This window comes from Rhagoletis pomonella, unplaced genomic scaffold (genome assembly GCF_013731165.1).
Source record: "Rhagoletis pomonella isolate Grant_MI unplaced genomic scaffold, Rhpom_1.0 Rhpom_scaffold_00001, whole genome shotgun sequence".
NCBI classification, from domain to species: Eukaryota; Metazoa; Arthropoda; class Insecta; order Diptera; family Tephritidae; genus Rhagoletis; species Rhagoletis pomonella.
Genome location: NW_023458555.1, coordinates 18324572 through 18347458, shown reverse-complemented (window position 1 = coordinate 18347458; position 22887 = coordinate 18324572). Strand labels below are relative to the sequence as shown.

At 37.8% G+C, this 22887-nt stretch overlaps 3 protein-coding genes across 3 annotated transcripts; all 3 read right to left on the bottom strand.

The window, feature by feature from the left end:
• Positions 1-520: 520 nt before the first annotated feature.
• Positions 521-1670, bottom strand: LOC118750886 (enhancer of split m7 protein). The gene has a single exon (XM_036485618.1). It carries the CDS (start codon positions 1514-1516, stop codon positions 914-916), a length of 603 nt encoding a protein of 200 aa, XP_036341511.1. The 5' UTR covers positions 1517-1670; the 3' UTR covers positions 521-913.
• A 13014-nt stretch (positions 1671-14684) lies between these two features.
• LOC118750878 (anaphase-promoting complex subunit 5) lies at positions 14685-16186 on the bottom strand. The gene is made up of 2 exons (XM_036485614.1): positions 15375-16186; positions 14685-15327 (listed from the first exon to the last, which is right to left on the bottom strand). The coding sequence occupies exon 1, from the start codon at positions 16005-16007 to the stop codon at positions 15597-15599; it is 411 nt and encodes a 136-aa protein (XP_036341507.1). The 5' UTR covers positions 16008-16186; the 3' UTR covers positions 14685-15327; positions 15375-15596.
• Positions 16187-21602: 5416 nt separating this feature from the next.
• On the bottom strand, positions 21603-22880 carry LOC118750871 (enhancer of split m8 protein-like). The gene has a single exon (XM_036485608.1). It carries the CDS (start codon positions 22501-22503, stop codon positions 21874-21876), a length of 630 nt encoding a protein of 209 aa, XP_036341501.1. The 5' UTR covers positions 22504-22880; the 3' UTR covers positions 21603-21873.
• Between the last annotated feature and the right edge of the window lie 7 nt (positions 22881-22887).

Sequence of the window (22887 nt, the reverse complement as noted above, 5' to 3'; positions counted from 1 at the left end):
AACGTATATGTACTGTGTATACTTAAAAGAAATGCTGATTGAAATTAACAAAATTACATAGAAGAGTGGCAACCCTTATGGAAAATATTTTCTGATCAAAATTTTCAATAATATCTTTTTTAGATATGTAGAATCGAAAATAAGTGGCAACCTTACATTATTATCCTAAGGGATAACATTTTGAATATAGGGAAACCATTGTTTAAGAACCTTCACCTGGTACCTTTTTTTCTAAACAAAAAATTAAATAAATATGCGATTCAAAATAGGTGGCAACCCTATATAAAATATTTCTGAATAATGGATATTTAAAATGTCTTCCATTTGATGCCCATTCTATGATGTTTTAATCAATTTGTAACTAATTTCGAACAGTTGGCAACCTTACGCGAGTCTTTTCGGAAATATTTAATGCCTATTCAGATAATCTTAAAATCCAAAACATTATCTGTGTACAGAATTTCATCAAAATCGTTAGCGCCGTTTCCGAGAACCCTATGGATATATATATAAGAATTGCTCGTTTAATGTAATAAGATATGTATGTATTTGTATCTCTCGTTTGTATGCATAATCATTTTGCATTACATACTTTACTAAATACACCTTTATGTACAATTGGTGCTTGATACTTACAAACTACTACAGTACAAATATTTGTATGTAACTAAAGCTTTACCTATCACAGTTCACAAAACCAACTTCCTAGTTAATTATTCAGCTAATTGTCTAATAACATTTTACGAAAAAATATTGAAATCATTTAAAATTAAATAAAAAACAATTCAACTTAAATCAAATGAGACCGTTGTGAGATTATTTCTATAGACTTAACTCAAGTCCAATATAATCTTTGCTTGCGCATCTAATGGCTGCAGGGTAACGGCGGCTCGTCGTTCTTCGGCGCCTCTCCTTACCACGGACGCCACACTTGCGTTGACGACACCTGCAATAGCCCACTGCTATGCGTTGCCGAATGACTTGAGGTGGTCGATTCATTGTCACTGGCATAACCGCTGGAAACTGGACTGTACATGGAGGCGCTGGTTGTTGGCGGTGTAGCTGGACCGCAGTTCACATTTAGAGGCTGATTGACGGCGGTGCGCACTTCTTGTAATTGCGACTCCAATTGATTGAGACGCAGGCCAAGTTGTGTCATCAGATGTGTGCCTAATTGCACATCTACATTCGGCAGAGTGGCGAGGCAACGCGAAATTTCATGCGCCGCCTTAATATAACCGGAACGAAAGCTCTGACGTGCACCTTCATCTGCGCTTCGTGCACACGTCTGCTGTTGACGCATTTTACGCAAATGTTCGACGGTCAATTCGAGAATGTCCGCCTTCTCCAATTTCACCTCCGGTTCGCCACTTTGCTGTTGTACACATTCGGCCATCAAGTCTTTTAGCTCGTCCAGGCATTGATTGATGCGCGCACGGCGCTTGCGTTCCAATAGTGGCTTCATCACCTTGCGATAGCGATAAGTTTTTGATAATTCATAAGCGCTGGTTGCCATTTTGATATTTATGTTTTTTTTTTGTTTTCACTTTTTTTGTGCAGTGTAGAACGAAATTTGTATGTTTTTTTAACTTTCTTGTTTCTTGAGTGCGCTTCGGTTACGCAACGTGTTGTTTTCACTTTAAGTTCTGCAACGAGAATGCTGAGTACGCCAGGAATGCGTCCGCCTTTTATAGCTGCACGTGGCTAAAGGTCGCTTCGGAGAGGTGGTAAACTCATGCTCGTGCGCAGCGCGCGCTCATGCAAATGCCTGTAAAATAAACAGGCGAGAGAGTACGTAAGCCTGGGTGAGAGAGCAACACAATCCGGAGTCCGGACAACTAGCAGCAGAGTCGAGTTGAACACCTGCGTGAGTTCGCCACCAGATAGCAGACAGGATTGCCCACTCACTGCTTCTGCTGGTGAGCGCTGAGCTGAGTGCACTCAGTGAAAGGCGTTGGTTGTGGTGTTGGTGCCAGTGACGATATCAGTAGTGGTGGCTGTTTTTTTTTGTTTTTGTTGCTTTCACTGTCCCAGTTCGCTATGTTGCGCATTCTGCTTTATGTAGTATCGATGGTGTAATCGACGCATGCTGCGCAGATCCTGTTCCATCTCGCTGCACTTAAGTAAGGGCTGTTTGCATTTTTGCTCTTTCTTTTCTGATTGCCTTGCTGTGAGGGTGCAGCTGATTTCACCATATCCACTTGTTGTTGTTGGTTGTGCGGTGGTTGTTTTTTTGTTTTTCAGGTAAAGTAAATTAACCTCCTGCTCATCGAAAGCTGCTGCTGATGTTGCAGCAGTCCTTTTTCGAAACCGTGGGAAACACTTTGCTACTCGGTTTCCCACACAATTTTTTCTTCATACACCCTATAATTTTGTTGTTGTGCTCGACGCAACGGCTCGTTATTGTCGTCGGTGTTATTATCACCGCTGCGAAGCAGCACTCATCCCTTTGCTTGGGGTGACTGTGTGTTTTGATAGTGATTGGGCACAGTGGGACTTGTTTGTATGAAATCGCGGTGTAAATAGTGTTAGTGAGCATTTGGTGGAAAAGTAGCTGAGTTGGGAATTGCAATTAGGAACAACAATTCCCATTCAAAATAAAATGGAAAAGGGAACCGAGTGACTGACGGATTCAAGATGGATGCTCAGAGGAACTTGGTAGTACTATATTCTGACAGCCAGTCGGCGTTATTAACAAACGCATCTCCGGTTACTAAACTGTAAGCTGGTTAAAAGATGTGAAATGGAACGCAGGGTCTCGGTCATTTATCGCCTCTCTTGCCTAGGTTCCCGGATCTAGAAGGCAATGAGTAACTGATGGATTGGAGAAGCAGTCGGCTAGAAAAAGGCGGTCAGATATACATACCAAATTGCAGGATATCAAAACTTTTACATGATTATTATATGACGAACAGCTAGTATCTGCTTACTAGATGAAGGCTGTAAATAAGCAGCCGAAATTGGGCTTCTGTACACTTATACTCGTAATAGAACGCCGCGCAGTTACCAGCTACAAGCTAACGATGAATGTGTCCAACATTTCCCACGTGAATGCCCACGCCTTGTGAGTATTTGGCACAAAACGCTTAGAAGGCTCATAGAAACACTACTAGCGGACCTATCAGTACCTAAAAATATTATTATGAGGAAGCCCTATAACCAACCAAATAACTTGTTGGTGTGCTAAGACACACTTTTCGGCCGCGATGAGCACTTTCAGGCGTTGTCAGCTGGCTTTCTTCTAACAACTGATGGATGTTCATGCATCGGCACGTCCAATGCCCTAATTTTTTTTTCTGGTGATACGCCTACTTTGCATGAGTCCTTGGACCATTTCATATCAGTTTGCTAGTTTGGTTTAAGGTAAAAAAACGACAGTTTCCTATATTCTTGGGGAAGCTTTGTTGATCATATTAAATAGATGTAGATTTTATTTTATGATTTGGTGCTAACGCTGATATTCTGGTTTCAATTTCCCATTCAAAAGCGTCCATTCGTGAGGTGTTTCCAATCTGCACTTTATGAGAAGAGATTCTTAAAGTGTGACTTTTGCTCGTCGAAAGATTTCTACTCATTTGAAAGGAGTTTTCCTCGGGCTTCATGTCAAGTCTGATCGTCACTCACATAGAGGTAGAATGGAGAAAGACTTTGTTGAGCATTTTTGTTGCTCCCTGTTGTGTCCAAGTGAATAATTTGAAGACACAAAACTATTATATGAGTACGGATGAAAACATAAGGCTGCAAGGAAGCTTTTGAATTGATAAAAAGCTCTCTTCGAAGACTGTTTTGTGAGTTTTTGAGTATGTCCTTCCCGAACCTAATGTATAGCCTATAAAAACGTTCCTTAATTTTTAATTGGCCACTACATAGACAAGCATAGGGAGCTTTTGCAAGCTTTATATGCATTTTATATTAGTGATGCTGAAAAGAGCGCCCGAAAGCAGAACTTTTTAAAGCTTTCTGTAGATTTTATGTGAGCGTGCACAGTATAGTAAAAGCTCTCGCTCTAATCATGACTGTTTTAAAAAGACAGTCGCAAGGTAAAAGCTCTCTCAGGCCAATGTTGCCGTAGTTGCATTGTAACATGGGACCAGCGCATAATTTAGTTACACTTCCGCAATGATTCCGTTCTGCAAGATGTATCAACGAATTCCCCTTTTCGTACCCACTGTGCTCAATAACAGTGTGTGCCATTTGTGCTTTTTTTTTTGAGGATATTTATCCGTTGCGCGACTGACTCGTCCAACTTATGATGATACTCAGTAGCTGTTATGTGCCAGTGAGCTAAATTCCCGAAAAACTACCACCTGCCTTTCGTCAAATTTCGACGACTCTGAGTGACGGACACTAAACAAATCACACACACGCACGCACTCATGTATATACATATACTCGGAACAAACCGCATGACTATTTCGCATTGCTCATGAAATTGTGGCAGCTACTACTCTTCAGCACTCTACCGGACGGACCAACGGATGGATGGCTGGACAGACAGACTAAAAAGCCTGGCTTTGCGCACGGATGTGGCCACTAGAGCGACTTACTGACTGCTACACTAACTGACTAAGTGGCTGATATGGAATTGTGTGTGTGTGTGCGAACGGTTGTAGGACGAACACCAGACTAACTAACCGGCTGACTGGCTGACTGAATGTTGAATCGTTTGCTGGGCTTTGGATGCGGCTATGCTAGCGGCTGCTGCTGTCGCCTGTGCGGACTTGTTGTTGGTATGCCAGTGCACTTTAGAGTGTGAGAAAATTTTCTTGGTTGCAGCTGTCGTTGTTTATTATTTGATTCGTTTTTATTTTAGTTGTTGTTTGCTGTTGCTTCTTTCGATGTTTCTTTTTTTTTTTGTTGTTCTACTCTCTGATTCAGCTTGTTGTTGTTGGTTATTATTGCTTTTATTTATTTTGTTTTTATTGTTTTGAGATGATGTGCCTGCAAATTGGTGCGCACAAATTCGGCGTTAATGTAGTACTTCCTATGTGTATGTATCTATGTACATACGTACAGATGCCGGATGATTGGTGGCGCGGCTGGGCGGCTGGGCGGAGTGTGGACAGCGTGTATCACATCATAATTGCCGCGTCGCGTTGGCGTTGTTGGGTGCCTTTTTGGAATGAGTCGTTCACACGAGCGAGCGTAAGTATGTACATATGTACATTACGGTGCATCACTCTCAACCAAAAAAAAAAAAAAATCGGTACTGTTTTTCCATCGGAAAATTTTTCAGATTTTAAGACCTCCGCCTAAACATTTCGAAAAATATTAAGATTATCTTGAACTAGATCGATTTTAAAATACATCCAGGCGTCGAGTTTTTTTTATAGATAGATAAAATTAGTGTTTTTCTAAAAAAGCACCTCAGGTTATAGAAGAGTTCAAGCTTAAAAACTCTGCAAAAAAATGCTTAATAGTTGTAGCAAGGGAATCTATATAATGGGATTTTTGGAGGTACACTCATGGCCAAAATAATAGAGACACCTTATTTTGACCAGTTTTGGCTATATTTCTTTTGTTGAATTAAAATTTATTTTTTAGTGCTGCTCATTATATAAAAAAAAAAACATATACATATATTCATATTTAGAACTTTGTGCAAAAATTGTAAAAATTTTAAGTTGTTAAAAAATCGCATTGATTTTTTGCATATTTTTTTACTTATTTTTACCGATTTTTTTAGTAACAAAGTGTATTTGACAATTTTTTTCTCTTGTATCTATGGAAAGAAATGTGTAATACAGTCAGAAAAAATATCGCAAATAAACGCGGCAACAATGACACAAATTTTACCTCGTATCATACACCACATAGAAATTGACATGCTTTAAATATTTTTTATTTTTATTTCAACTGTATATATATTTGTATATTAATTTAAAAGCAAGAAAAAAATAAAAAAATAAAAAAATATCTGTGAGTTTTAAGTAATTGCATATGGTGCGTTAGATTTTTTTTTTTGTAAAAATTACCCGCAAACACGATTTTTATTATTAATTTAGTTTTTCCTATCACGTGGTGATGGTAAAATTTTTGTAAAAAATATGTCATAACCCTAGTGTACATACATATTTTCAAATCGGTATAGCTCAAAAAGTGAATACTAATATCCTTATTCATAAAAAGTAAGGCAGGTTTAAAAAAAGTTTATAAATTGAAAAATGTATGAAAACGTTACTTTATAATATTTTTTCGAAGTATTTTAGCGGAAGGCTTAACTAGAATAAATTTTACAATTCCGGCGGAAAACCCGCAATTGTTTTTTTGTGATCCACCCTAATGTATGTACATATACATATATAAAAGTATTTAAAGAGTTGATATGCGAAGGGTTACGGCATTAGTAACAACAACAGTTTAGGAGCAGCACTATGTGTGTGAAGGATGAGGGTATTAAAAGGATTAGAGTCAACCCTTGCCACTCAGTTTGTAATCTTTCACATGTTTGTATGTAAGTACTATGTGAGTAAGCGAGTAGTCCCTTTGAACTTCGCTGGCATTGGTGTAATAAAACCTTGACTTTTGTAATTCTTACTCTCTCTCCTCTCCTTGAGCTTTTGAGCCCTTATACATACGTAAAGATGTATATATGTATGGCTAAGTGTTTACGGAGTGCGTGTGTATGTATTCATTAATTAAAAGTGAATCATGATTCATGAATAGGGTCTCCACTCGTTGTATTGGCGCTCATGACATTTGGTTGATTGCCGGCGCGCATTCTTTAGCTGCCGAGGCACTTTCTCAGACACATTGGAAGTGTTTTCGCTTAATCAGAGTAAAATTGGAGGGTTATGGAGCTTGTAAAATCAACGCTTGCCTGCAATGTAATCTTTGCGCAGCATGTGGTGGCTTGTCATGGGGGATGTGTTGGGGTTGAACTACGTGTAAATAAGTACCTGCATACATAGGCATATATATATGTACATATATGTGAAGGGGTTTACATCGAGTTACGTGTCGTTTCTGTGCTTGTTGCTGTTGAGCAAATGGAAAATGTAATCCTTTTCGTGGGAAAACTATTTTTTGCCGCACTTTTCCTACAAAATTTCTTAAGGATGATTTGAAATTGTTTTTATTTTTTTTTTTGAATTCTGTTAATCGCTTTCACAACACTTGCTCCGGTTCATTGGCCCTTTAATGAGTTTTGTAAGTGGGAATCAATGCCAACAAAGGGTTAAAATTATGTATTCGACAATTTTTATTTTACCCTAATGGCTGGCATCTGATAGAGCTATTTTTGTGTGGAGTTTTCTATCTAATTCATACATTTTTTCAGAATAGATTTTCATGGCTAGCCATTACTTCATACATATCAGTTCATCAAATTGGTTTTAGACTTGATCCCAATTTGTTTTAGATTTATGTATGTATGTATGTACATGCATAAATGTATTGAGCTCATTCGTGGGAAAATATCCTTTTGATGGCAGAATATTTGTCAAGGTGATTTTAATTTTATATATTGGCTTTGGTGCACCTACATACCTACATAGTTGTGAGACTTATACTAAAGAGCTATAGATCAAGGTGCACCACCACCGAGAGGATCTGTTGTATTCTTATAATAAGTCAATAACCCTAATAGCTCAACACACCAGCCGCTTGCATATAATTATTTTGTTTCTACTAGATATTTTACTAGTTGATTTAGATCGTCGTAGGAAGTTCCTTAGAAAGAAAAACTGTGGAAGATGTAGCAATTTGCTTAGGCTAAATTTGCCTAGGGTAGAGAGCTTAACATCGTAAGTGTACGCAATTACATCCATGATTGACAGCGGGTTGTTGATGCCACCACACATAGACTCTCCTCTACACTTTCAAAAGCTACTAACGAATTTGCTCAGCGAAAACCGCCAGCTGAACTCGCTTTTCTTGCTTAATAGCATTTTTTCATTCGTAGAGAAAGTAATTAAAAAATATCCAAAAGTTTTTGTAAAATTCCTAGAAAGCTCGAAAACCACCGAAAAATCATGAATTATTAATTTGTTTTTAACTAAAAACTAAAAATCCAAAAATATCGGCCATTTTTCGATAAAAAAAGGCAAATAAATTTTGTCATTTATTTTTGCCTTGAAAATAAGAGCAAAAAATGATCCTTTTTCTTCCAAAGACAAAAGTCTTTCGTACGACAATTGTCAAATCTGGCAACTATCTTGAAAGCTCTACTATGTCTTTCGAAAAACGAATTAAAAAAACTGTTAATGAGAAGATCTTTTTTATTAAAGATTTCTATATAAAAAAGACTCGATCTTTCGATTGAGATAACTAAAAACAATATTAACAATGACCACAATTGAGAAAAATGACAAGTAAATTTTCATTCAGAATTTGCGCCATCAAAATGGGAAAATTTTGGAAAACGCATAACACCATCGGATAGCCCGTACAAAAATCTATAGAAATCATAGTTTTCGAATTACTACTCCCACTTTCTGTCTGCTTCCCAGTTAGTCGAAAAGTAGCTTGCTTTGCACCGCTCAGCGTGCTTGTGACATTTGACGTGAATTGCTCCATATGTATATGTATAAGTTTCTAAAAATTAATTGAATTAAAAAAAATATTTTTCTTTCTAAAAATTAAATATGTAAAATGAAAAAATAAGATAAGTATATAAATATTAAAAAATATATGTTTTTTTTTTATTTTAAAGCCATATAAAAGAATTTAAATAGAGTTAAAAGAAAATTAAATAAGAAACTAATATAAAAAAGAAAAAATAAAATAAGTTCATAAAAAAATTAATTGAAAAAATATTTTTCTTTGTAAAAGATGTAGCATAATCTAAAAATTAAAAGAAATTTAAATTAATGAACGAAAGAAATTAGTTAGTTAAAACTGAAGAGAGAAATAATTAAAATAAAAATTTATTAAAAAATAAGTTTCTAAAAATTAAATTAAATTGAAAATATTTTTTTCTTTAAAAAAATTAAATAAAAAGGAAAAAAATTAAATAAAAATGAGATAAGTTTATAAATATTAGAACAAAAAACATTTGTTTTTGTTTTTAAAGCCATAAATCTTAAAAATTAAAAGAGAATTTAATTAAAAAAAGTAAAACTAAATAAATAAATAAATCACAAAAAATCCGGTACCCGAGGACTCGAACTTTTGGATCCATCGAAAGGCTTGCCAGGACTGTTGAAACAGCGCGAACAAAATGATATGTCTTTCTGTCGAAAGAGCTTTTTTGCGTGAAAGTTGGCAAGGGAGCTTTTTTAAACCTTAGACAACAAAAAAAGACTTGCAACTATCTTAGCCAGAATTGTCCAGTCATTTTCCTGCGTGTTGCAGTAAAAAAACTCTAAAGTTACAGAAAGTGTTTTTTTTTAAACTTGTCCAGAAACTCGTCTTGGGTTTAATTTTGTGGTGAATCTGGGCAATGAATTTGGAATTATTAATTATAGGTACACAGAAAGATACATATGTACTTACATATAATTCAACAAAGTACATGACTCCGACAACTTAATTAAGCGATATTGAAATAAAAGATTAATGAGAAAACCTGTGAACATAACTATAAGTAAAGAAAATAAATTCGTTCAATGCACTTCTGTGAACAACTCTGCACCCCAGAAAACAACTATCTTTGAGAAACTTATCAAATCTATGTATGCATACAAGCAAATAGCTTACACACTAGAAGCAAATAGACGGAATAGAGATTTTCTAAATAATCCTTGCAATCAATCAGCCATTTGATCCCTTAGTAATCGATTTTACCTGCAAGCAAATACACTTTCCGTCCTCACCTCAGTGGTGAACTTCTGAACCTGACTATAATAAGGGAAGCCACAGAACTTTGGGCGATGCACTTTCTCCCTAATGAGCTTGTTTACCACCACAAAATTTAGGCGCCAAAATCTATTAACATACTCGTAAGTACTTACATTCATGCCAAGTTGACTACGCTAATGATTAATTAACGGATTACTGCAGAGTCTGAGTTGATGAAGCAGGTGACGAAGAAATCCCTGCATAGTTTCTATTGAACGAGTACTTTCACTACGAACAATAAAAACTATTTGTCTGACGACTGAAAATGAAAATTTTCGGCGTCTAAAGCTCTACCCTGAATTACAGCAAGCGATGGTAAAGCGGTTGGCGGTAATTGAACAGCTGTACAGTTGCCTTAGTGAAATCCGTGAGAGTAAAGCCCAAAATACAATAACGCAGTGGCAGTGGCAGCGGCAGTTTTTCGAAATCAGCTGTTTTTTAGAAAGTGTGGTGTCCAATGAAGCGACTCACAATACAGCAGTGGCAGCTAGCAGTACTGCTCAGTTTAGCCCAAATTCTAAATTCACTGCCACTGCCTTCATCGCAGCAAACTTCGCATGCTGAATTTGACATAAATGAAACGCAGCCAACATCTGTTGATGTCACTGAAGCCTAAAAGGCAACAACAAAAATGTAAACAAACAAAAGGGAATGTCAAAAAAAGCAGTCACTGACAACGCCGTATTGTGTTTGCTGCGGCATTGACTGCCAATATTAGCAGTAACAGCTGATTTTAAAAACTGTCACTGCCACTGCCACTGCGCTATTGTGTTTTGGCCTTAAACATAAGTTGCGTTCCCTAACTCACAAGAAGTTGGATTTTACCAGAAAGCGTTCCCGTACTCGGTTCTCTGGCTTCTTTTGCTTTGTGACAGTTTTATAGGTTTTAACCCAGAAAAGTTGGGGAGCGCAACTATAATTGCCGTGCACGACGGCTTCCGTCAGTTGTCATTATGCTTTATCGTTAAAATTAAATATTTTTTCGTTACGTGCGTGTATGTAGATTTACTGGTAATAACAATGTATCAAAACATTGGCAAACTTGTGAAAATAATAAAAATTATTACAATCAACACTCAATCAACATTTTACCGTCCCCACTGGGTGGTAGAAATAGAAATAGAAATAAATTTAAATCAACGGAAAAACGTCGGCAGTAACAACGCTGGCGCCGCAATTATGAGCCATTTCATATGCCTTTGTGAGTTTTAATTTTGACCCTTGTCCGCTGCCATTCTGGGTGGAGCTTAATTGAGTTTTTATTACATAGCATTTAAAAACTGCTCTAATATGTATGTAGATTCATAAATCCAGCAATTTTATTGGAGTTTAAAGCTGTTTTTTTTTGTGATTAGTGAAAAAGTAGCCAAACAAAAGCCTGCTTAAAAACCATAAACAATTTTTATGAAAAGCAGATTATACAACAACAACAACATCAAATATTAATAAAGAATTATTTCTTTGCTCACACACATTTTGGCTTTGAGTTTGTTCCGATTCCAAATCGCGTATGTGAAGATAAAAATATAAAAGAATACAGGCCGAAGGCTTCATACCTTTCATGAACATCAAAAAATCAACTTCAAACTTGTACTGCATTTTGAATCAGTTATTTTCTAGCTTTACATTAAATCTAATTGAATTTCCCTTTGGACTTTATATTTATGATTAAACAAATATGGGACGGAGGGATAATATAACAAAATCTCATATCCGAACAATCCTTATAAAGCACCACTCTTACTAATTTGCTCTGTAGGCCTTGTATGATCGATAAGTTAACAGGTCACACAATTGTATGGCTTTATCTGCCTACATAAAGAAGTTATTCACAAAAAGTTATATCTGAACAATCAGTAGTATTGGAAATATACCTCAAAGAGCACCGATCTTGACGATTTCCTCGATAGAACTTGTAGTATGATTTAATTAGTAATTAGCTCACGAAAGTCCACAGTTCTAGCTATCTTAATGAAAGAGCTTTAAAGCAAAATCTCATATCCAAACAAAATGTTGTATGGAAGACAAAATTTTTATGGCTCTACAAGTTCAAGTGAAGATTAAGTAAATTTTTTCGCTCAAAACTCCACGCTCGGCCTTAAGAAGTATTTTTTCTGATCTCTTAAAGTAATCTGCATGCTCGACTCCTTACTCCTTGTTTTTAGTATGTATAGAAATTTTCATGATATATTTAATGATGACACAGTACCAGCTTAACTTTGCCCCAGACACACCGCGATACGCTTTCTCCAATTCTTTTTTTTTTGACATCCGTTTCGTAAAAAAACACTTTATCGTCTGTTTGCACATAGCATAGATATTGAAAGGTCTTATAAATACAGCATCCAAAAGTTATTCATTTGCCGACTGGTTTTATGACGGAAGTAACATAGTTGCATATCTTTTTCTGTAAGAATTTACCATTGTAATTCAATAAATCTCATCTATGTAAATTCACTATAATTAGTCACATATTTGCGGGTAGGAAAAAAGTTAACATTTCTATGAAATCGTTCTTTTTTTCTCAGAATACTAAAAATATGAAAATTACTTATGAAAAGGGTAGCATTAAGAAGGCCAGAAAAAAGCTACGAGGCTACACCAAAAATTCCGTGGCAAGAGAAAAAATAGAACTATTAAATTAAGGCTCAAAAAGTCTTACCTGGTCACACTGTCTGGGACCAACGTGAATAGGCCCATTTGTTCGCACAATCCTTTCTGGATTTTTTATATTAATTTTTCTGACAAAGTATTTTTTTTTTTTTTGGAATAGAGTCAGAAAGCCCGTCTCTCTTTACCTCCAAATTTGTTTACAATGCCAAAAAGTACTATGAAGTTTCTTAACATGCCAGTTTTTTGTAATGCTTTTGGGAACCAAAATATGGAAGCGGCTTTACTAAAAGATTGGTCTAATTATTTTGTATTTATGAGAAGCTTCCACGTATTGTGGAAATACTGAAGCCCACCGTCAACGAACTGATTGGGCCTTAATGCGCCAAATCTTGGAAAAGACTCGCGAAAATAGAATCGACACACACCATCTATTTGTCGATTTCAAAGCCGCTTTCGACAGCGATCCCCGCGATACTAATACGGTTGTGTAAAATGAAGTTGAGCAATACCACCAGTACGGTCACAATTGGGAAAGACCTCTCCGAGCCGTTAGATACTAAAGGACGTTTCAGACAAGGTGACTCCCTTCCAAGTGATTTCTTTATTCTGATATCGGAGAAGATCATAAGAGCCGCAGAACTTAACAGCTCAGGCACATTACATTACAAGAGCGCACAATTGCTGGCGTATGCCGACAACATCGCGGATTTTGGCGCGGAGGCATGGACAATGAAAACATCTGATGCATCTGATATAGCTGGTCTTGGAGTTCCTAAGGGAAAGGTTTTGTGAACGATTTACGGATCTTTGTCCTTTGGCAATGCCGAATACGGCAGACGATTTAACGATGAGCTGTATGAGGTTTACAACGATATAGACAAAGCGTAGCGAATTAAAGTCCAATGGTTACGCTGGCTCAGTCATGTCGTTCCAATGGGCAGAAATGCTCCAGATCTGAAAGTATTCATCGCGGGACAGGGTAACTAGACCAAAATCGCTTAGGTGGCTACAGCGCCAATAAAGAAGAAGAAGAATATCTACACTCGGAGGTTTGCCATGTCCTGCCGAGGCGCGACCGATATTAGAAAAAGTATTTCTGATCTTTTGTTTTTGATGCTACGCGGAAACTGGGCTCGATCCCAGGCCCTGTAGAATGGTAGTGCGCACCCACGCCACACGACGATGAATACAAAGACGAATAAGAAGACAAAGCCAAAAACAAATATGAACACTAACGAAAAGACGAAGGCGAATACATAGTATTTAATACAAATACGAAAATCGAAACAAAGCCGAATACGAAGGCAAACACGAAAGCGGATACGAAGTCGAATACGAAGACAAAAAACCAATATGAAGACTAAGACTAAGCCTACTGTGAAGAGAATCCGTAAACCGATTAAAATAGATGATGACAACTAATTGGAAACGAAATTCAATATGATTTTATTTGCAAATTATGTTTATATTTTTATTTTTAATCATTTTTATTTAAAATATAATTCAATATGTAACAGAAATCACAATAATAAAAGTTTCAAAAAAAAAAATTAATCAAACCTCAAAAAATTGTCATCAAAATTACCAAATTTGTAATCAGAATATTTAGAAAATTTTCAATCAATTGTAGTCTAAGAAAGCGCAAGTCTCTAGTCGTTAAAAATTACCGTTGATTTTTTAGAATTTTTTTTTTGTGGAGGGTGTTGCGGATTTTTTTCATATAAAAAAATTGTATCATGTATTATATGGAAGAAAATGTGCACCACCCTCCAATTGAATGGGCTACAGAACTGCATACCCGCAAATTTTGTTTTGATGACAATTTTTTGAAGTTTGATAAATTTTTTTTCCAATTTTTGCAAATTTTGAAGTTTTTATTATTGTGGTTTCTGTTACAGATTGAATTATGTTTTAAATGTAAATTATTAAAAATAAAAAATAAACATAATTTGCAAACAATATCCTTTGAATTTCGTTTCTAATCAGTTGAACGTAAGTGTGTGTATACCAAATGAAAGGTAAATCAATTTGCTATCTTTCGTGTGAAATAATATTTAATTAAAATTGCAAGCTTTGGTGATATTTGCAAAGATGAAAGAATGTTTTTTTCTCCAAAAATGGTACAATTTCGCATTTATATTTTTATTTTCATTAATCAAAAACATTGTGTGGATTTTCGGACTGAGCGACCAATTTTACATGGGAATTAGATGACTTAGTTCGTGGGTAAAAAACCTGTATATAATTCTTTGTAAACCTGTGTAAATATTATAATATCAACAAAGGAAATGTTTTAAATTTTTGCGTAGTTATTTATTGCTTTCATAATTTTACAAGTACGATTTAAGCGTAAAGTAATGAATACATTTAATTCTAAATCATTCTACACTCCTTTCACTTGTTGCATTTCACTGAGCGCATACTCCACTCGGCAACATGTTGCCGGATCTGCGATTACGAAGCTCATAGCATGCAACGCACCAACCAACCAACCAATCAACCAACCAGTTGCATTCATTCATTAAGCTCCTTGTAGCGCCAAGCGCATCAGCAACACCAGTAATTGGTACGTACAACCAGTTAGTACTAAGCACTCGCATAGGCGGCTAAAAGCGTTGACGAAGATGATGCAAGTACATACATACATATGCATGTGTGCGATTATGTTTGCTGTGCTTTGCTAAATTGAAATTGGCGCTGCATGCAATTCCATTCATTCTGCCATTCATTCTGCCATTCATTCATCGATGCTGGATTTTATGGCGTAGTGTGGCGCTGAGAAACCAGTTTCTCCATTCATTGCTAGCGAACTCATCGTATTGACTCGGCGGTGGGCATACGAAGTACGTACATATGTTCGTACGTAAGAGACGATGACTACTACATTGATTCGATTGACTCACTCCGCTTTTGCAGCTGCTGCTCCATTCATGCCTAGTAGGCTGGCTTATTGATGCTTTCCCGCGTTAGCTGCGACGTACGTAACGTACATAGCTTTTAGTTGGGAGTTGATTTTCGCGCCCATTGATTACTCCTATAAGTTGTTGCCCAACTCAGCTTGCGACTCCATCGTTTTATTGATGTTTACAATCACTGTTGCTGCTGCCACGTTTTAAGCTCGTTCTGGTAATTCTTTTTTTTTTTTGCGGCCGGCTTCATTGCTAGCCCATTATTTTTCCGTTCGTTTTACGCCCAGCTCCGCCTCACTTCCAATCGATTTCGTTGAGTTGTTGTGTGCCTTGTTGCTCCACCATTGCTGCTGCATTCCAGTAAAAGTGTCCAGCTTCGGTTTGCAGGCAAATCACGTGCTGTTCCATGTCCTCTCCATAGCCGATGGCGGTGGCATTGACATTGGCCGCTTGCTGTAGTAGCCATTCGTTGGCGGCATTTTGTGCCATTTCGCTGGTTAGCAGGAAAGTAAGTTTACTCAGCTCGTTGTTGTTATTATTATTATTTTCAAATTCACAATTGTTGTTGTTGTTGTTGCTCCTGCTGTTAATGTTGGCGTGTTGTAACTGCTTCGCTTTGCCGAATTTGAAAAGTTGTCGCATGCGGCTAGCCAAAAATTTGAATTTGCACAACACTGGCGCGCGCTTCAGCGTTGAAGATTGCATGACTATTTTTAAAAATTACTACTTTTATTTCTCAAACAAAAGAAAAATATAATATTTCGTTCAAACTTTTTCTTTGTAAAGCCTTCAAGCTCCCGCCGCGTTGATTACACTTTGCTTGCTTTGCATTGACTGCGCGCTGGTCAAAAAGGCACATCGCTTTTATAGCCGCCATCCCATCCACTGAACCCAGCCCGCCCTCCTCTTTACACAGGGCTGTAGTGGCGTAGGGCGCAAGCAATGCAGCAAAGTCAGTGAACAATGAAACCACACATGCAACACATGTGGTGGTTGTTACGGCGCGCAGCAGCATTGTTGATGAGCCCTGCACGTGCTGAGCGTGCGTGCGGCAGCAACATGAGTGAGCGCGCAACACTGACATCAGCAACAACAGCCAAAGAAAGTAATATCAAATGAAAGCAAGAAATATGATAAAGCAAAAAAAAAACCGTGACAGTCACTAAAAAGATGAGGCATACACAACAACAACAACAGCGGCGGCAACAAAAGCCGCAGCACTTGTCGTTGTGGCAAGCAAACAGGCGCGCTGCGCTCATCCCCCCTTTTTTTTGTTAATTCACTCCTTTTTGCACAGCTCTGCACGCACACATCCTGCCCTGCATTACGGCGACCTCATTGTACGAGTTTTGGCAGTTGCGCTTCCCAGCGTAAGGGCTGCACGGTCGGTGGAATTTCGAAAAATTATCCCACGGTTTTTGGCATAATTTATGTATGCATGTGTGCTTTATAAGTGGCAGATGTTTGCAATTTGGCACCGATCGCGCAGTATACGATTGCTCGTGTGTAACACCACAGACACAAATTGAAAAAAAGGATTCGACTCGTTTCGGAAGGGTGGCCGCATTTTTTTTTTTGTAGTGAGAATTGAATTTTATGCAAATATGCGTTGCGGGGTGTTGCGATGCGTTTGCACTTGCTGCTCGAGTTTCCCCGCAATTAAAGTGTGGGAAAGTGCGTCCACATTAATATGCAACATGTTTGCAAACAACAACAAAAAAATGTAGCAAAAAAAGTGCGAACGAAGGAGAACGAACTCAACTTCTTGTCGTTTAGCTGAGAGGCTAGGCTAGGTATGCTGGCCAGCCAATGTGTGGATCATTAGGGTCCATAGCGTTACGAAATAAACCACGACCACTTTGGACAGCTAATCACTGCATACTAGGAGGACTGTTGGAGAAAATCGCAGCCCTATAGGCGAAATGGAAAACTTATTAAATATACCCTACCTTGGCGCCGGCTTCGAGATTAGATTGAAAACTTGCTCCCAGTAGACTAACCCACAGCCTGTTAAGAGCAGGATACTAGCAGAGGATATGCTCCACTCTCTTCTCTTTCGTTCTGCAGCTTCTACAGATCCTATCGTTAGTCAGAGCTAGTTTAAAGGCGTGCGATGCCAGCAGGAAATGCCCAGTTAGAACACCTCCTGCTTATTTGTTGGAGTGTACTTCAGTAGCTCCGACGCCCTCCTTATAGCCTGCGAAATGCTGTAGTAGTTTGGCAGCTTATAAGATTTGTTGAGGCCGAGCTCCGCGCTTACAACTGCCGCCCCTAAGCCCTTCTCCGCCTACGATCCGTCCGTAGAGACATTCACCAAGTCAGCACTCCTCATGTCCTAACGCCAGCCACCTCTATGGCGGCAAGAGGTGCAACAAGGTGGAGAGTGCTACCGTTGGTGTAGTCCTAAATGCCCCTGCCATGTCGATCATTGATAGCCTATATTAACTTTCTATACTCGTAAGAAATATTTTCTTCTGTAATGCTGTCCATCACACCAATACTATCCAGTGAAGAAGAGAAGGCGACAAATCTCCAAGTGCAGCCCGGCATCTGTTTGCATGCATAGAATGCCACGGAGGCCTTCCCCGCCCTCTCCTCCACAGTGACGTGCCACGACAGCTTACTATCGTGTATTATTTCGAGGTACTTGGTGCTAAACGGTCATCCCATCCAGCTTGGGCGTGGACCAGTTCGGAACCTTGCATTTCCTGGTGAAGAGTACCAGATCAAAATTACGGGATGAACCTCTATCGTTGCTATGCCGTCCAAAATGGCTGGCGTTGAGACATTGTTGAATGCTCCAGGAAGACCCTCAACATTAATTTCCACTTCTACAGAGCTGCTTCTATTCGCTTAAGAACATTGCTTAGGTATATACCGATCTTCCTTTCATGTAGGCGTGTTGTGTCTTTTGAAGAAGCGGCTTTAGGCTAATGGGTCTGAAATCCTTTGGATATGCATGGCCACTTCTGCCCACTTTTGGCAGGAGAACTACCCACGCAGTCCTCCAAGACGTTGAAACATAGTTCAGCTTTAAACAGCCTTCAAATATATTGCACATCCAGCCCTAGGTTTTCTGACCCGCCTTCTGCAGCATCGCAGGAAAGATGCAGTCCAGGCCCGGCGACTTATACTGCGTAGATAAGCTCAAGGCCCACTCCAGTCTAGACGGCGTCCGTTATGTTGAGAACTGAAGCAATAAATTTAGCGGTGGAGTGGTTTAGTGGTGGCTTTCCAACTCTATGAGCGCCTATGCCTTTGGCTCGTTTGCCGGTTAACTAAGCTTTGCATTTAGTCGCTTAATTGATTTTTCATACACTTACCACAGACAGCGGCACAAGTTTTCTATAAGCACTTATTCCTTATCCATACCAAATTGACAAAAAAAATAATATGAATAAATTTCAATATCACAATAATTGCATTTTGCCGCCAAGAGCGCATTCCATAGTCTCCAAGCGAACGCTTCGCACGCGCCACAATCATCAACATCCACCAATACATATCCTTGTCACTCTAGCGCGCGATCAGGTGCATGCACGCGCTCCTATCTAACGGCGCGCGGTTGGCACACGTGTGTGGCACGTTTTGTCTAACGACGCACTGTAGAGCGACGTGGGGTGGCGCGCAATACACCACTTTACTGAATTCTCGCGTTACCATTTTTAGCTTTAAAACTTGATTTTTTTTGGGCCGCGTGCTATTGTGCGCGCGTGCCATTGTAAATTTGGCTTGCGGTCACTACCTTCTCTCATAGCGCGCAAAAATTGAATATTCGTAAATATACAGTTCACTTACTGTTTCAGCTGCCTTTACATTTGTGTGTTCGCTGATTATTCATAATTTTCGTGTCACGTGTTGGCCGTGTGAGCACTTAAGAATTTGTAGCGCGACTGATTTTTCAGTCCCTTTGTACACTTCACTTGACTACAGCATAATTGTTGGGGAGTATAGTGTCAAATTGATTGTTTCCTTTATTGATTGTATGTATTATATCCATGATGTTTGTTTTGTATACTTAAATTTCCATTTGATAATAGAAATATCTATGTACACTGCCGGAACAAAGTATTGGTACAGCAAACTTTTCACAATACATATATGCAAGAATTTTTATTCTAATATTTTTCCGCCAATTTTGTTTAAAAATATGGTTCATTCTACAACAAAAACAATAAAAATATAATTCCTCATTTTTATGTCAATCTCGCGAAAATTCAGCAAATTTTCATGCAACTTTCAACTTTATTATAAAATTTTTTTAAAATTTCTTTTGAGTATGCAGTTTTGTAGCCAATTAAATTCTAGTAAAAATTGCAAGTTCGGAGTTAGTAAAAAATCGCACTGATTTTTGAATTTTTTTTTTGTCAAAGGTGTTTTGCATTTTTTCCATATAAACTATTTTCAAAAAAAAAATAAAAATTTGTATGGAGAGGCTGCGTGAAAAAAATTGCCAAAAATCAATGGTAATTCCTAGCTACTTAAAACTTGTTATAATAAAATTGATTAGGCTACAAATTTGCATACTCCAAATTTAAAATTCTAAAGAATCAGATTAAAAAAATGAAAATTTGATGAATTTTCGCGAGTTTTTCACAAATTTGCTGTGTCAATACTTTGTGCCAATACTTTGTCGTCCGCAGTGCGCGCTTTTACTCATCAACACCTGGGTTCAAGCCCTGGTCAAAACAAATTTCGCAAAAAATGTAGAAAAAAGGTTTTTTCTTAACAGGCGCACGCCACAGATCGGAGGAGAAGCTCGGCCAAACACTAAAATATGTGTAAGCGCCAATCTATTATTATTATTAATACTTTGTTCCGGCAGTTTATATGCATTAGACTGGGTCAAATAAAACGTTTTTTTTTTCTTTCGCTCCCATACGAAAATCTCTTTGTCCGACACAAAAAAAATAGTTGCGGCAAAAAACAATTAAATATAACAAATCAAAATCCGTTCAATTCTAGTATAATAAGTGCAAGTTTGGTTTTGGCAATTTTTTTTTGTTCACGGTGTCAGTCATTTTCGTCCATACAAAGTGTGTTGGAACAAACTAAATCTTCAACAAAACAAAACACAAAATTTTCAAAAATCTACGGTAAGTCCTAGTTACTTCGAACTTGCAGTTATTATACTAAAACTTTATGGACTACAAGGTTGTTTTTTATTTGTTTTATTTAATTGTTTATCAACAAAAATTCAGAAAAAAATGTATTAAAAATTCTTATTTTCGCGACCGCTAAAAGAAAAATGAGGATAGGCTGAAATTTTGCTACAATTATTTTTTTGTGGCAGACAACGAAATTTTCATATGAGACCGAAAGGAAAAAAATTGTCGTTTTATTTGATACACACATATCTTAAGTTTTAAAGTTTTTTCGTCATTTATTTTTATTTTAAAAACGTTAAATTAAAAATAATTCATGTGCATATTATTCGGTAAAAAAAGATAAAAATGGCAAAATCATGATAAGAAATAAATAAAAATATATTTCAAATCTTTTTTGAAAGACGTTCCTTTAAGGTTTGGAGCCACTTTGCGCTAGATACAAAGAACAAAATAAGATAACAAGACAACACTTTGACTACCTTTTCACTTCATAATATTTTTCATTATTTCTGTTGATTGAAAAAGTACTTTCCTGTTGCTGTAAATTTTCTTGAAAAAATATAAGGTGGTGTTGTTTCATCAGCGTGAGTAGCTTTTGATTGTCAAAGTTTTGTATTTCGCTAATGAGTGAATGAAAGCGTGAGTGTGTTTGTATTTTCTGTCACCCTTTTTCTTTCGGGGAAGAAAAGCTGAAATTTGACAATGGCCCGCTAAAAGCAAAAACACAATACAAGTAATTGTTGTATTTGTTGAATCGATAACACCTTATATGAATTCGCTTTGTAAATATACGAGCATTTTTTTCTTGAAGGCAGCATACTAATTTAAGAAATTTTGATAAAAGAAAAATTATTTTCCATCTCTTGTCTGTAATTTTATGAGTTTTTCGCTACTCTTGAGACCTGCAAACAACCCCATATTCCGAGCGCTCTGAAAACGTTTTTTTGAGGTGTTGCTGGGTAATAGCATTGCCGTAATTAAATTTCCCTTTTTTTGTGCGAATACTCAGCAGAGTTCACTGATGAATTATGTGTGTGAATGTATTTGCTTTTTAGGAACCCTGAAGATGTTAATTTCCGCAAGTGTAATGTTGTGTTCAATCGAAACTTCACCAAAATCCAACAATACAATTTAACAACTTTTAGTTATCAGCAAAATAAAAGTCCAATTTTTCTTTTAAAAATATTTTTTAATTGTTCTAAATTTTCTGCTTAGGTTTCTTCTTACAAAACTATTAAAGCCTTTTTACAATTTCTCTAAATTTCTAAATGCTTAACAAACTATTAAAGCCTTAGTTGTTTCTAATGGAAGATATGTATGTATGTATCTATCTACATACAATAACAATGCAAATAAATGCGATCACAGTCTAACGCACAATCGTTGTACCAAGTCTTCTTGAATATTAAATAAAGCTCTCAGTTGCTACACCAACTCTATTCGCATGGTTGCTTTCAAATGATTTACAACCATGGCCGCCAGTTGGCGCTTTCAACGGCAGCCGTTGGTGCAGGCGATGGCATTGGGCTATCAAGCGCGCAATCACTGTGATAGCCGGAAGAAGCGCGACTGGATGGACGAGACAACTTCTCGCATAGCTTCTCCTCAACATCCTCAACGATTGTTTGTTGCTGCTGGCGTGGTTGTTGTTGTTCCTGCTGCTGCTGCTGTAATAGCCGATTGAATTCACTACCCAAATGAGTCATCACCGATTTGCCCACATCCACGCTCATGCCTGGCATAGCGGCCATGACGCGCGAAACTTCATTGACGGCATTCATGTAACCATTGCGGAAGCTGTCCATGGGGGCGAGTGGCGTCAGCGCAGGCATCGTTGAGCGGCCACCACGACTACTGTGTTGACGCATGAATGCAATTGTCGATTCGAGCATCTCGGCTTTATCCATACGCATTATGGCGTCATCACCTTGGAACTCAGCAACCAGTGTCTTCAACGTATCCAGGCACTTGTTGATGCGTGCGCGACGTTGACGCTCCAAAAGCGGTTTCTTCACTTTCAAGTACAGCTCCGTTTTGGTAGCGTAGAATTGTGGCTGCTGTTGTTGTTGGCTGGATTTTGTATTGGGCGACATGTTTGTTGCTGTTGCGTATTTTTTTTAGTTTGAGTACTTCGAATTTCTTTAACTCTTGTTCTTTCCGGCTTTTGCGTTGCGTTGTCTTCTTGGCTGTTGCGTGCGTAACTACACTTTGTGTTGTATGCATTCGACGAAGGATGCGATGCGAATGATGGTTGAGTCTCTGGCTGGAGTGGCTTTTATACTCGCACAGAGTTCGAAGAGACAATCGACTTGGCGGCAGGAACAACCCCTAACTGAATGTGCAACGTTTGCTGCACAGCGGATGCAAGCCTGTGCTGTGTGCGTGTTGGTTGTTGGTGGTGTGTGACTTTTAATGGTTGTCTGATTGAATATGCCTGGCAGCGTACTATTCTTGTTATTGTAGTTGTTTTTTTTTTT

Bases quoted from the DNA above. Each gene is read 5' to 3' on its own strand.
- LOC118750886 (XM_036485618.1), bottom strand. From the start codon at position 1,516: ATGGCAACCAGCGCTTATGAATTATCAAAAACTTATCGCTATCGCAAG.
- LOC118750878 (XM_036485614.1), bottom strand. From the start codon at position 16,007: ATGCAATCTTCAACGCTGAAGCGCGCGCCAGTGTTGTGCAAATTCAAA.
- LOC118750871 (XM_036485608.1), bottom strand. From the start codon at position 22,503: ATGTCGCCCAATACAAAATCCAGCCAACAACAACAGCAGCCACAATTC.